At 39.4% G+C, this 14,392-nt stretch overlaps 1 protein-coding gene across 5 annotated transcripts in view; it reads right to left on the bottom strand.

Annotated features, from left to right (window-relative positions):
• Positions 1-14,392, bottom strand: part of robo1 (roundabout, axon guidance receptor, homolog 1 (Drosophila)) — a 202,505-nt gene that overhangs the window by 151,230 nt on the left and 36,883 nt on the right. For 2 of the 5 annotated variants that reach the window (XM_046074726.1, XM_046074720.1), the window contains exon 1: positions 12,595-13,322. The exons of 1 other annotated variant lie outside the window; for it this stretch is intronic. In XM_046074726.1, coding sequence (XP_045930682.1) covers positions 12,595-12,721 — 127 coding nt within the window. In that variant the 5' untranslated portion in view covers positions 12,722-13,322. Of the gene's footprint in view, positions 1-12,594; positions 13,323-14,392 lie in introns of those variants that run through there. 2 more of the 5 variants (XM_046074718.1, XM_046074723.1) reach the window with 1 other exon arrangement.

Raw genomic sequence — 14,392 nt, 5'->3', positions numbered from 1 at the left:
AGAGTAAGACAGATTGAAGGAAGGGGAATGGAAAGAGAGAGAGAGAGAGAGAGAAAGAGAGAGAGAGAGAGAGAGAGAGAGAGAGAGAGAGAGAGACTTAGGTGAGAAAAATGAGGTCTTTCAAGGATTCAAAGTGTTGTAGCCAAGGTGAACAGCTTCTGAGTGTTTGTTATGTATCAGTCTGATCTGGCATCTCCAGCTCATGGTCATGACTCATAAACAACTAATCCACACCCCCACAGCTGACAGACAAATGGCCTATGACTTCTCACTTTAAAACCTGCTTCTTAAATGTACTATACTCTGCACTCCACTCAGACACAATGAGATTTGTTTGCATTTGGGGGCTCTTTGACTGGGTAATGACAGTTACTACTTACTTGTAATACTTGTTTTCTGATAAACAGGGTAAAAAGTCATATATAAGAAAAACTGGAGGCTTATGATTATTACAGATTAGTTTACAGGGCAGTGGAGCAGATAATTCAGACCTCATTTTAAGGCTGTGTCACATTAATGACAAACTACAATGGTGCTACATTTTCCTGCTCTTTGATTCATTTAATCGATCACATGTGCTCTAAACACAAATACACACACAAACACACACACACACACACACACACACACACACACACACACACACACACACGCAAATTCAAAGGGAAAGGAAATAGCCCTCAAACTGAATTCACATATGTTTTTTGTATAATCTTTGAAAATTTCATCAGTATGTTAATGTGAATAATTTTTTCCCAAACCTAGACACCAAAAACCAAGCCTCTAATCTGTCATCCCTCCCAGCAACATTTTCTGGAGCTGCTCCATTGACGAAGTCTGTCTTTCCAGGCACAAGGAAAATTTAACTTGAGTTTTTATACTTAAATGAGATGTATTCCAAAGTAGTGGTAACTGTTTTCAACCAGAAAATGTCTCCATAACTGCTCGACTTGTGACTCCAAGCCTAGTTTATGTATTTAAAATGTAACTGTTCTGGTTAGGTTGGAGTAATTTTGCTGAACAGATGGAAATACTTGATAGTTGTTTATCGTCCTCAGTTCACCTGTACCCTCAGTGCCTGACAAAGTGCCTGGTAAATGCCTCAAGGCTGTTTGTGCCATTAACGTGAGCCAAGGGGAATTCTGTGCGTTTTTAATTAGAGATCCAGAGAGAGGAAAATATCCACCAGTGATGTATAACCTTCACAGTCTTTGATGTGATGACAACTGGCTTTCAGTTCACACCAGGCACACCTTTTAATATCTTTCTTCTCTCAAGCTGTGTTATGGTCAAAACAAACGAGCAAACACTAAATGCACCTTTGTTTGGCAATGTTTGCTGAATAGCTCCACTCACAATTATTGCTTCATACTATAGCTTTTTCCTGACCTCTTCAAAAAAAAAAAACACTCAATAGACAATAGAACTGCTGTTGAAGAATATGCCCATACATATGTGCATTGGCATATTTATTTTTATTTCAAGGCTCTCTCTCTATATTTTAAGAGACAAGCCAACTCTCTATATATGTGTTTCAAATATTTAAACACACTGGAGCACAGTGAAGTTTATTTTAAATCATGTATGCTCAACTCTAAATTCAATGCACATTAGTTACAACTGTCACAAAATAAACCTTTAAACATGTGTCAAACTGACATTCAACAAATACTAAAAGTCTAAAGTATGCTACCAGCTCTGTGAGGCTGTGCTTACATGTTTACATAATCAGGCTAACATGCTCACAATGACAATTCTAACATCCTGATATGTAGCAGGTATAATATTTCCCTTGTTCAGCGTGTTAGTTAGTTAGTTACTAATTAGCACTACAGAAATTACAGCTGAGGCCGATGGGACTGTCATTAGTTTTGCAGGTATAAATCAAAGAATTGGACAAAATAACATTTTGAATTGATGATGGCGTCATGGGATCACCAAAGTTGTTACAATTGATCCTGAGGGGAACATTAATGTGTGCATCAAATTTCATGACAGTGCATCCAATAGTTGTTAAGATATTTCAGACCGGATCAAAGTCAAAAAGCTAAACACATAGAGCCAACAAATAACAGGTTTCTTGTCAGGTTCATATATACATTAGCAGTGTTTCTGTGGAATTCCACTTAAAGCCACTTTCGAAAGTAGTACTCCAATTAAAAAAAACGAATACATCATTGCTCCATAGATCTGCTCTGGTTGTTCAGAATCATGCAGACAAGGTACGTTGCACACAGCAGTTTAGTAATGAGTTCAAGGTAATGATAATGTTCATTTTTCTGTGATTGCCTGTGTTACAGTTCAGTCACCATCTGATCTGAAGTCAAGCAAACTGAACAAACAGCAGGCGCTATCTCCCTTTCCCAGCCTGTCTCTCCCTCTGTCTACGCACACACTCTCATTCCACCACGGATTGGTGCTTGTCAGGGAGGAACATGTGTATGCTAATTTACTGGAGCACACACACCAACTATTCACAGTCCAATGAGAGAGTGCAGATAAACCAACTTATGCTCTCAATATGTCTAGTTCTGATTAGAGGAGATGGAAATGAGGCCCTGAGAAGATGTGTGGTTAGAACATTGCAGGCATGCAGCCTGTTTCTCAGCACTCCTGAAAGAAAGCTAACAACAATCTCAGTAGACAGACAGATCAATACCTGCAGCTTAGGTTGCAGCGTCTGTGCCAGGATCTCAGTGCTGTTTGCTACATGTCCACAGATGTGCAAAATAGTTGGTGAGACCCTAGTGAGACAAAGGGGCCATACAGAGAGTCCAAATCTGCAGGCTAACATGACAAGTATCGATCTTCTTTTTTTGTTCTAAGTTACAGTAGTTTACAGCTGGGAACGAAGATGAAATGTCAGCAAGCCTGTGGCATGGCTTTGATTTTGGTCTATGTGATACTGGATAGGGATACTCAGACACTTCTCAAGTGTGTCAAACAGTCATGCACAATTTGTGATATCAGTTTTAGTCCAGAAAACCTAGGGATCAGTGTTTCAAACGCCCACTAAGTCACTGGAAAGGAATGTAAGAGAAGTTGTTGGTTAGCCAGCTGCGATTAGACTCATTCATGGTCTCATCGGCTGTTAAAAGTATGCCTTTGGCATTGTCAGGATAGTTGTGTTGGGCTAAAAGAAAGATAAATTATGCGTTAACATATACAGAAAGGAAATTTATTAGGCTGTTAAGTGAAAACAGGATGCTTAGGATGAAGGGCATTTAGTCTGTATCACCTAAGGCAAGATTTGAGTTATGATTCTTAAGGATGAAGGCTGGATCAAGATTTACAATGTGAGAACTCATCGTCTGCTCTCTCTGACAGGTTAAGCCATACATTTCTCCCCATGGAATTCAGAGAAGCTGTTGTAAAGTGGTCAAGTGTATTTTTTGCGGTCAAGTGTAATTTTTGTAAAAATGTCCAAAGGATTTTTAGAACCAACCAGCCCTCAAAGGTAAGAAAAGTACTATTTATGAACAATACTGTGTGTGCCTGCTGACAATATGACCTCAAATATACCTGTAAAACAACATCATTCCATGCTAACTCACTAAATGTTCAGATGATGACATAATTATAGTTTACAAAACAAATCATAATATTTCATTGCACATTTGCTCTAACTCATTTAGGTACAAAATCTTATCAGAGAGTTTTACACAATTAATTCTCATTGATACATATATCTTACAACCATCTTCTTAAAATATCTTTCATTATGATAATCACCAATGAGAGATGAACTGGTCTGCATCTATGAAGATAGCATAAAATGTAGGCACAAAAATTCTGCTAATGGCACATAAGTCATATGCAAGTGTGTTTATAGAAATGGTTGGATACAAGGGATATCCACACTCATAATTCATATGGAAATGACATAAAAAGTGGCCTCATATAGAACCATATAAAGTCTTGTTTGTTATGTTGGCTAACCCTAAATTGCATTCTGTCCACTGTCACAATTATCCAAAGGGTAGGCGTGTCAACTGTTGTTATCGCTAATTCTCTTATTATGTTACAGTGCTGTCCCAATCATCTTCATGGGGAAGTAAAACTTTGATTCCTTTGATGTTTACTCTCAAATCAGAAACTCATGAAAAATAGATATAACTGCTGATATTAACCCCCCAAAAGAATATAATAATTTCCCGAAGAACTGCTAGTGTCAAAAACACCCAGCAACAGGCTTCCCAGACATGATGTTCTTTGTTCGCTACAAAGCAGTGGTGTTACATGACACATGGGAATGCCGAGGCCAAACGCTGTGAGAAGGACATTGTTAATCCCGAAAAAAGGCAAGAAATGCAACAAAAGACAAAGTGCAACTCTCCACACCTCCTGTCAAGGCATCATACAGCCCTCCCTTGTGTCACCCCTTCACCACACAAAATCAGCCAGATTTATTAGTGGCAGGTGACTTTCTGGATTGTAGCTAGGTTATGGACTCATGTGCTACAGTGCAGGGTATTACATTACCATCTGTTTGTGTTAAGCTAGGACCATAAAAAAAAATCAAGTGCATTTTTATTCGAAAGAAACTAGTCATGCTGTTCTTGAAAGTTGAGAATGTAAAAAGCGGTCACACACAATATGATGCCGAATGCAACTGTTCATGCTTTATTGCAGCTCCACACTGTAAATCATACAAGACACCAACAACATTTTTGTTACATTCATGCGTTCAAGAGGGCTACAGAGGGAGAAACAAATGCCACAGTGTCAGACATCTGGTGGTAATATGTCCAATAGTGCCTTCATGTGGTGTAGGAGTATTTCATTTCTGTACTGTTTCACTTTTAGCCTGCAACAGTGTTATATTTTCAATGCTGAACAGGTCTGTTTCCAGCATAATAGAAAGGAGTGCAAAATTAAGTAAGCACATACAACAATGTGATGACATAATTTAAAACTTGAATCAGAAATTCAGCACTCAAAATGATCAAATGAATGCCACTTTAGCTAATCACCGTCATTTTATTTTAACCTACAGTTTCTTCAAAATGAAGAAACAAAGAAACTATTGAGTATGATAAGACCAGCCTTGTCTCATTCCAGATTTCCAATTAGCAAATTAATTAGAAGGGTTCATATTAGGTTTTATGCTGTGATGCTCCACTGCCAGTCTTTATTAGTGCTGATTAGCGCCAGTGCCATGGCTTAGTTGAACAATGTTAAAGCCAGACAATACCATTTCCTTTTGCCAGTTTTTCCAGCAACTTAAAAAATGTTGAAACAGAAGCAAAACCAAGACTTTCACATTGACCTGATGGAGAATGAATACCTTGAAGTGTAACTTTTTCACAGTTACATGAGACTGCCACATATGGTGAGAATGAAGCTCAATTTAGCATTGCAAGTGTAATCTATACTCAGCCTTGGATTCTTCTTTCTGTCTATGTTGTAGAAACAGATGGCTTTGATATCTCCACACCAATGCAAAACGCAAGCTCACAGTTAACCAATATTTTGTGAGGAATGTATTTCCATCGTGACCATGCTGATGCTGGTAGATAGAGCTGGTGACTGTTGTGAGGAAATGATCTGTGCAAATGCTGTGTCAGCGACGGAGGGATGCTGATGCATAGACCGTCTCAGTTCCCACCATGGAAGACCAGTCACTGACACAGCTGGATTGTGCTTACACTGATGTGTATCTGCCGCTATGGCAGCCATGCAGACAGGCAGAACTGGAATAGTTATTAAGCTGATTTTCCAAAAACATTCTGTGGGAGAAAATCTGATTTTGTTTATTCAGTGTTGCTTGAAACTGATCTATAAGCCCATGGATTGAAAAAAAAAATATAAAAAAGGAATAATACAATCCTTCAAATAAAATGAAAGTAAGTTACTACTTGAGAGTTTTTTTCTTTCACAGTTGGATGACGTACTCCATTAAAATTGTATAGAATTGCCATCTGTGATCACATTAAATTGGTCCAAGTGCAACAGTCATACAGCAATAATCTCCCTGCTCCAATTTGACCAGCAGCAGCAATGACTACTTCTGCTTGTGTAGCTCATAAACCTCCACATGCGCCACTCTCAGTCATAATGCCACTGGTTAATGAAGTGACCAAAATGTGTCTGAAACTGGCATAACAACAGAGTGCCTTGAGCGTAAAGATGTTCTGCTCTCTGGAAGTATGAGGCTACTCCTGTAATTAGCTCTTCATCAGTGAACTAAACGGAAAACAGAGGTCTCAGAATATTCTTTTTCTGGGATGGTAAACAGCTTGCCCCATCTTTGCTATAGTTGGATGGTAGACTTTGCTGCTGTCAGGCCGACAGACTGCCTGCCATATATGCTTGCATTTATGTCTGAGTGTCCTACAGTATGTATTTCAGGCTGTCTCATCAGCGCAAATGGTAATGAAAGAGCTGACAAATTGTACTTTGAATTGAACTCATTCTGTCAAAGAGGAATATTTTAATGTGTATGCAGAAATGCATACGCATTATGCAGTATTTCTTTTCAACAATAACAGGAAGCAAAAAGCTAAATAAACCTTTACTTACTGTTTACTAGATTACTGTTTTATATTACCAGAAGTGCAAACAAAAGATGTGTGTTCTCACTTGGCTAATATATATATATATATTTAAATTCCCACCACATTGTTGCTTTTCCCCTGAGATTGGCCAATTTTCTTGTATGGCACTTCTTGCCACTGCTCACTACATTGTTGGCCAGGTGAAGTTGCAGACAACCAGTTTCTCTTCTGACACACATGGTATTGGCAGTCTTTCAACACTTTCCAATTAGAAGCTTCACCAGGAAGGCATAACATGCCAAAAGGTTCACGTTATCATGTCCAGACACACCCCCTTGCGTGTGGAAACCCTGACCAACCAATTTACCAGTGCAGTGATAAACAGCATCCCTTAACAGCTTCCTATTCACAAACACTGCCAACTGTATTACATGGAGAACATCACCAAACTGGAGGGGGTGGATACTACAGTATCAACACTTGATGATGCCTTTGTTTTTGTTGCTTCATTGTACAGCTATTATCAAACTTAGCTGCATCTACTTATATTAGTTACCATCAGAAGTCACATATCATTATTTGGGAAATAATTCATTGATAAAAAGTTTTTTTTTGTTTAAAATCTGATGTAAAACTTTAACTAACTAAACATCAGCTATGCAAGCTCAAATAACATTTATGTTAAGTTTATAATATGTTTCACATCTCAATAACACCTTATGCACACACATTTAAACATATCTTATTACCTTAGTTATAATAAATGGCATTATGCATTGTTCTTTACATCCAACACATTTCTGAGTCATTATTTAGACTGTTAACAGTTCGTGTCAAACTGCTGTTCGGTCTGCCACATTGTTGGAGTAGCTGCTAATCTGGACAAATAAATGAATAAACAAAATGGCAGCAGCATCATATCCACTATCCATAGTTTTAATTGTAAATGTGGCACCCTGCTGTTTTACAAATGCAATTGCAAATGTGATACCATTTCTCAGCATGGAAGCTGACAGAAATGCCCAGTATGAAGGTGAATGGCAGCAAAGTAATGGGCATCAGGACTAAAACAGAATACAAATGAGAAGTAAAAGCATGTGTTTTTTCTCCCCATTTTATTTGTCACTTTATATCTGATCCAGATGTGTTAACCACGGCATTTGTATGTGCAAACATTTGCCTTTAAAAATGTTGAACTGAAAGGGGTGTAAAAGGGAGAAATATAACATCAAGGAGTGGTGGTACCATTTGATTTTTTACCTAAAGACATGCCGTAGCTCTTAATGACCCATGATCCTACATATCCCCAGAATTCCGGATCCCTGTGCTTTCACTCTGGCCCACGCCTGTCAGAGCCCCAGATTTATTGACCATGTCTGATCACAGTGTCCACCTGTTATTTCACTTCTCTCTGCTAAAAAGTTTCAATTCTTCTCAGAATTAACAGCATAGAATGATGTTATGCTTTATGTCAATGCAACAAACACCCCAGTACGGTGTCTCTTAGCACTGAACCCACACAAATTCAAAGAAGAGACTTTCTGTGTATTATTGTAAAGTAAGCAAAACAGTCGCTAGACACTGCCTTCTGTGAAAGTGAAGCACAAAAAGCTTTTATTTCACATACTGAGAGGTGCCTTACATTTTATGCACAGGGGTGAGATGAATATTCAGATTCTGACCGCAACGCTTGCCCTGATTACATCTCAACCTTCTCCCCTTTCTCAGCCCAGCACACCCCTAACTGACCTTCCACAGCCTTGTCCCTGACTTTTGTGTGACATATCTGTGATTGAGATTCTCAGCTCATTATTACCCAATTTAAAAATGCCTGAACCTTCTGGAGCCTTGGCCAGAGAGAATTGGGAAAGGTGTGATGAAGAGTAGAGCATAGAGGAAAGAAGGTACAGAATGACTAAAGCAAGCAAGCAAACAAACAAACAAACAAAAAAAGCTAGGAAAAAAGTAAACATCTGGTTCCAGGTGCTCATTAACACCTCTAATAGTGAATTAGAGAGGGAATATGAATAATTAAAATTTTTTAAAATTTATTTTTAAAATTAGATAAGATTAGGAATTTTCATATATTAGTTTGTTTAGAGCAAGTGATGGGCATCTTAGAGTAGGAAGAAAAATTTGGACCTGATACCTGATGATAGGCATCTAGAATAATTGCCTTACATGTCTGCAAAGGTATACTGGTTTGGGCATTGTTTCTGATGAACGTGTGTCTATGGTTACGACTGTCTGGACTGGATTTGGCCCCTGACCCAAACCACAGGATGCAATCCACAGCTCATTAGCACTCATTTATTACCTCCAACTCCACCAGGCTGTGTGTCACTGTTGCCATCTATTGGATACATGAGTTCATATCCCGGCATATGCCCATGGAAAATAAATAATGCTAACTACAGTTAAAACTGATATTTACAATGGTAGTGTTAATACACGTATCCAGGCTGAAACCTACTACATGTAGACAAAGAATAATTTTATACTACACAGTACTGGATAATTTGTCATGTCTTCCAGGCCCTACTATTTTTGTCCCAGAAACAACAATGTAATAAAATAATATATGGAAATACATCTATCTCTCTCTACATCTTTATTTACTTTTCTTACAGTAATAAGCAGCAAAGATGTCCAGATATTAAAATGTATCCATGGAAAATAGTCCAAAGTATATCTGAAATAAATAAGTGTCTTTTACTTTGATTGAATTTTAAGAGGCAGCCAGTTATATTTCTGTGGCTTCTATTAGCATGCAGAGCAAGGTAAATCAGCCATGAATGCTATAATCTTCCTCATCCATCAAAAGAATGAGGCTATGTCAGAGAGGGGAACCAAAACCTCAGCAAACAGCACGGGACTGGTGGTCTGCTCTGTGGACTTGATGGTTCAAGTTGGACCAAAGCCCGTATTATGCATGAATACTGTAAATGCCCTGTATTAATTATGAATGATCATGTCATTTTGAAAGAGGTTCAGTCCATCTGCTTGCAGCAACACAATTAACCCACTCCTGAGTACTCTTTAAACTTGTCCACCACATTGCTGTAAGAACTCCAAAAGAGAAGATGTGAAAAGCAGGGAGCACAGTTTCAGATATTAAGGAAAGGATTGCACAGAGGGACATATCTAAGCTATGTGGACTCAAGGAGACAACTTGTCACTAAAAATAGAACATGTGATATTTTATTTATCATATACGCACACTCACACATGCACACACTCAGGAATCCCAATTCACATGTATATTAGTCCTACTGTGGGTTCATATACTAGCCAGTGTGTATGTGGGTGTGTGCATATGTATGTGAGACTTGACTTTCAGACAGGGAGATAGAGAATGTGTGCCTACATAAAGTATAAAAGTGCACATCTTGCTCTGTCAGAGAGAGAGAGAGGAGCTCTGCCTTGCACAGTCTTAATAGAGATTTAGTGCCAGGTAGCAAATAATAGCTGGTGACATTATCACTTATATCAGCAGACTGCCCTCATGCATATCACTGTATTCTTTGTGGGCTGCCAAATGGAATTTTTGTGTACAGACTGCAGCATGCCACACAGTCTCCAATAGATGAGTGAGATAAACCTATACACAGTTTTATAGGTAAGATTTTAGTGGTACAGATAAAGCATTTTTACTGTATGCTGGATAAGTTGATAAGTTTAGAAAACACTACTCCTTGCTGCTCCAGTTAACAGTTGAAATACAACACTGGATGAGGTGAGAGGCATTCTCACGTCATTAAAATGTATGTTAATATGTTTTTCTTTATTGCATCCCAGCCCAGGATGATACAATCAACACAACCTTTCTCTTGTGTTAATTAACCATGTCAGAATGCCTCGATCCAGCCTTGTATTTCAATTTTAGCTGGGGCAGCATCTTCCAAAATAAATATTTCCCTATTAAAATGTATGTTGGGTTCAAGCTCACAGTGGTGACACACAGACTTTCTCATGCATCAAACATTGCAGGAACACTTAAATCTGCACTAACTGATTTGTCTGCCTTTTAATTTGATACAACAAACTTGTTACAGTAGCAAACAGTTGTGTATTTACACATCTATCAGATCAAGAGCCTCATTAGCATTTATTTCCAGTTAAGTTTCTGGCCACATGGCAAATGCAAGTCCAATATTCACACACATTTATCTGGCTAAATGTTCTGCTATTTTTACCGCAGGAAACAGCTGCATGCTGCATCTGGAAACAACACCGATGAGAGTGGTGAGAGACCATAAAACCAACACCCCTTCATATATACACATAGTCGTTTGATCCATTGTAAATATAAAAATATTGATTATAGCAGCATTAAATATCAACGTTGAGAACACCTAGTAGCTAAAGTTGCATTGATAAGTACTCACAAAACTGTTCTATGTTTGAAATGTGTTACTGGATTCAGAGCAATAATCCAAAGCAGCACTGCACACCTGTGTTTCCAGTGGATGTTAACGAAGTGAAACTTCTAACTGCGTATTAATGTTAATGAGTCTCTGTGCTTCAGGTTCACAGAGAGGTGTTGGTTTTGGTAAAGGATAGCGCAGATTCCTAACCACACCATGGATTTATTACTCTGCTTGTGTAAAAATGCACATGTTATTAGTAAAGTTGATTGACAGAGAGAATGTACACCAGGTTTTGTCTATGTAGTCTATGAGCAATGTCTCTGGTGCAAGAGAGCAGAGGTTAGGGTCAGAATATTGAACGACTCTGATATACATGGTACATTTAGCAAAAATAGTCTTTCCTATATTTTATAAGTTTTCCTTTGTATACTATGTTCTAATGAGCGCACAAAGAGTTTGCTTGTAGAAGTGCAAAGTGTAGAAGTATATAGCTATTACATATACAATATCACATATTACTTCCAAACACAACTCAAAACTCAAGCTCCAGATAGAATATTTTCAAAAATGGAATTAGATACTGTAGAGGCCAGTATTTTTGTTTTAACAGCAAATAGTGCATCAATATCCTCTAATCTTCCTCCCAGTTCATTGAAACTCATCTTTGAGCTGTGCTGAGTTAAATGTTATTAACTGCTGATAAGAAACTGGATTTTGAGACCACTATTGTACTTTACAGTATTAGCAAGTGTGTCTTAGTGTAAGTAGCTAAAAATAACACCAAAGTCAAGATTTCCAGTGTCATTGCCATCTAAGCCTGTAAAAGATATCGCATTTCATGCCACCCTGAGACCAGCTCATGTCTCCTTGGGAAGGCAAGTGACCTGCTTTACGTTGACTTAGTGCCTCTTCCATCCCATTCCAGTCATTTAATCTTGGAACAGTATCAAGATAGCGATCTCCCTTTAACCTCCACAGAGGGGACGCACACAAAGGGACACACTGCCCACTTCATCACTCAGCGTCAAGCAGTGGTGGCATGCCAAACAATCCCATTAGCCAGCAGCCAAAAGCCTGGGGGAAGCTGCTATGTCCTGAATCAACTGCAGCTCTCTGCTCATTTGAACATCCTCTCTCCTTCCAACATCCATGCACTCATGTGTCAGCATGTATAATGAACACACTCAGAGCTACACCCAGCTTTTACTCTGAGGAAATAGGCAGTCCCATCACTCTGAGTAGCTTTTTACAGCTCAACACTGATCGGTTAATGACTGCGAATGAGACCTTGAGAGATATTCATACAGGAATATTAGAGTGATGCTGAGAGAAACAGGAGCTCTGGGAGATGGATAATAAACAATAAATTACAACTCACAGCAAATCCAACAGCAGAGAGTCACTTTGTCAGTCGCATTCATATTGATACCTCTTAAAGCTGGCAACACAGGCCAAGGTTGCTGGCCTCATATATACGATTTATTTCACTCTCATATCCAGGTGCCATAGAAAAATGAGCTGAGACTGAAACAGCAACCAGAGTAATCAAAGTGCCACACAATGTTTAGTGCTTCCCAGATCTCACTTCACAAGTAATGAAAAAGAATAGTAAAGTACAAGGAAAACGATGTTTGACCCTGTTGGTCTTATCATAAGCTGAAAAATGTGAGAAAGAGAAGGAAGGCGAAAGTGAATTAAGTTTAGCAGAGGTAAGAGGAGTTACTCACGGCTCCTGTCACCTTTCCACCTCCAGCTTCCCTTGTACCTCCCAGAGCCGTCCCCTAGTACACAGACTCCACTCAGCACCTCCACCAGCATCACCAGCAGCAGCAGGGGCATCCGCCCGCCAGCCATGCCTGCCTCTTAAGCTTGCGCTTGGGGCTACAGCAGAGAGTGGAGGGCCATGGGGAGTGCTGTCCTACACTCGGTCATATCTCACACAGCTGTATAGAGAGATCCAAAATAACAGCATGTCCTCCTCCTGCTCGGCTTCCCTTGGAGCGTTAGCCCTGGGCCACGACACTAAAGCCCCAGAGGGGTGACACAGTCACCGCAGACACCCCTCCTACTCCTAGCGGACTGGAATTATCCTTCTGAGGGCAATAGCTTCACGGACTGACTGCATTTCCAGCATTGGTAGACAGGCAAAGTAAGCCTGGATTTCACTCTGAAATATTGATCTGGTCTTTTCTCTCTCTCTGTACTCTTCCTCTTCCTCTTTTTCAGTGCCTCTTGGAGTTAGGGAGGTATTTTGTTGTCCTGGTCAAAGCTTCAAACTGAGCTCAGTAATAACAGCTCCCATGAGAAAAGATAGCACCGGAAGAAGTAAATTGTTTCCCTTCTTGCAGAGGAGAAGTTGTTCAGGTCACAGTGTGGACCGGTGACACTGATGGTGACACATTACTGATCCAGCAGCAGCCAACTCTTGTCACCCTCACCAGGCAGTGACTGAATGAGTGAGTGTGTCCAGGAGCGTGTGTAAATCCATGTGTGTCCTCCCCCTCTCTCTTCGTCCACCTACCACTCGTCTCAGATTGCGAGGCAGTGTTGATATGAAAATAAGAAATAAATCACAGAGATTGTTCACTACAGAGCAGTCTTGACTTTGTCAACAGAGCGTCTGAGAGAGAGAGAGAGAGAGAGAGTGAGAGAGGAAGACAGAGAGAGTACATCTAGCAAAGGAGGGAGGGAGCAAGGGAGATTTGGAGGAGAGAGACTGAGAAAGACAAGCGTGGGGGGTGTGAATAGCAATTTCTCAAGTGCAATGGCTCTTGTGCTTTTGCATGTCCATGATGCTTGTTCATGAGTATATTTTCATCGTGGGTACCCACACAGTCTGACTGAGCTCAACGGTTGTAACCTGTGCAGGAATGTGTACATGAAAACGTAAGTGTGGGTGTGTGTTACTGAAGCAGGATTACTGTAATCTAATGCTGTCCCGTATAAAAAAGCTGTTGTACCTGCATGCCCAACCAACCAACATGCACCTGTATTGACAAGTACGCAGACCAGTTTGACTGGGTGTTTATGTGCGTTTGAAGGTAAATCTGCTGCAAATTAATACCTGCATTAGAGTTTAAAAAGGATGTCTGAACTATATCCCTTTTACAAAACAATTGAACGGTTATACGGTGACACAATATGAATAAGCAACAATAGTTGCCTTAAAATTTAGAGGTGTCACTTGTTCATCAAGGTGAACAATTTACAATCATGAAATTAAAATTTCATTGTTTATATTTTTTAGGCTTGTAATTAGGTTTGTAATGACCCTGCACTTGCCATGGCATCCTTTTTATGGCAGCATGCCACTAAGTTGGATGATAAGTGAGGTTTTAACAACTTTAGGCTGATTAAGGTACACTTAAAGTGATGGGAATGTTAAAGCACTAACAACCTCAAAGGAAATTACACTGTGTGTTTATTTATATGAAATACATCAATCACATATTAGATGCATAATCAGTTGTTTGCACCTGCAAGAATAAATGATCCTAAATTCTCCCACAAAGTTACCACATCTTT

Source organism: Micropterus dolomieu, linkage group LG17 (assembly GCF_021292245.1).
Source record: "Micropterus dolomieu isolate WLL.071019.BEF.003 ecotype Adirondacks linkage group LG17, ASM2129224v1, whole genome shotgun sequence".
NCBI lineage: Eukaryota > Metazoa > Chordata > Actinopteri > Centrarchiformes > Centrarchidae > Micropterus > Micropterus dolomieu.
The sequence above is the reverse complement of the archived record's forward strand: the minus strand, read 5'-3'. Positions and strand labels throughout refer to the sequence as shown.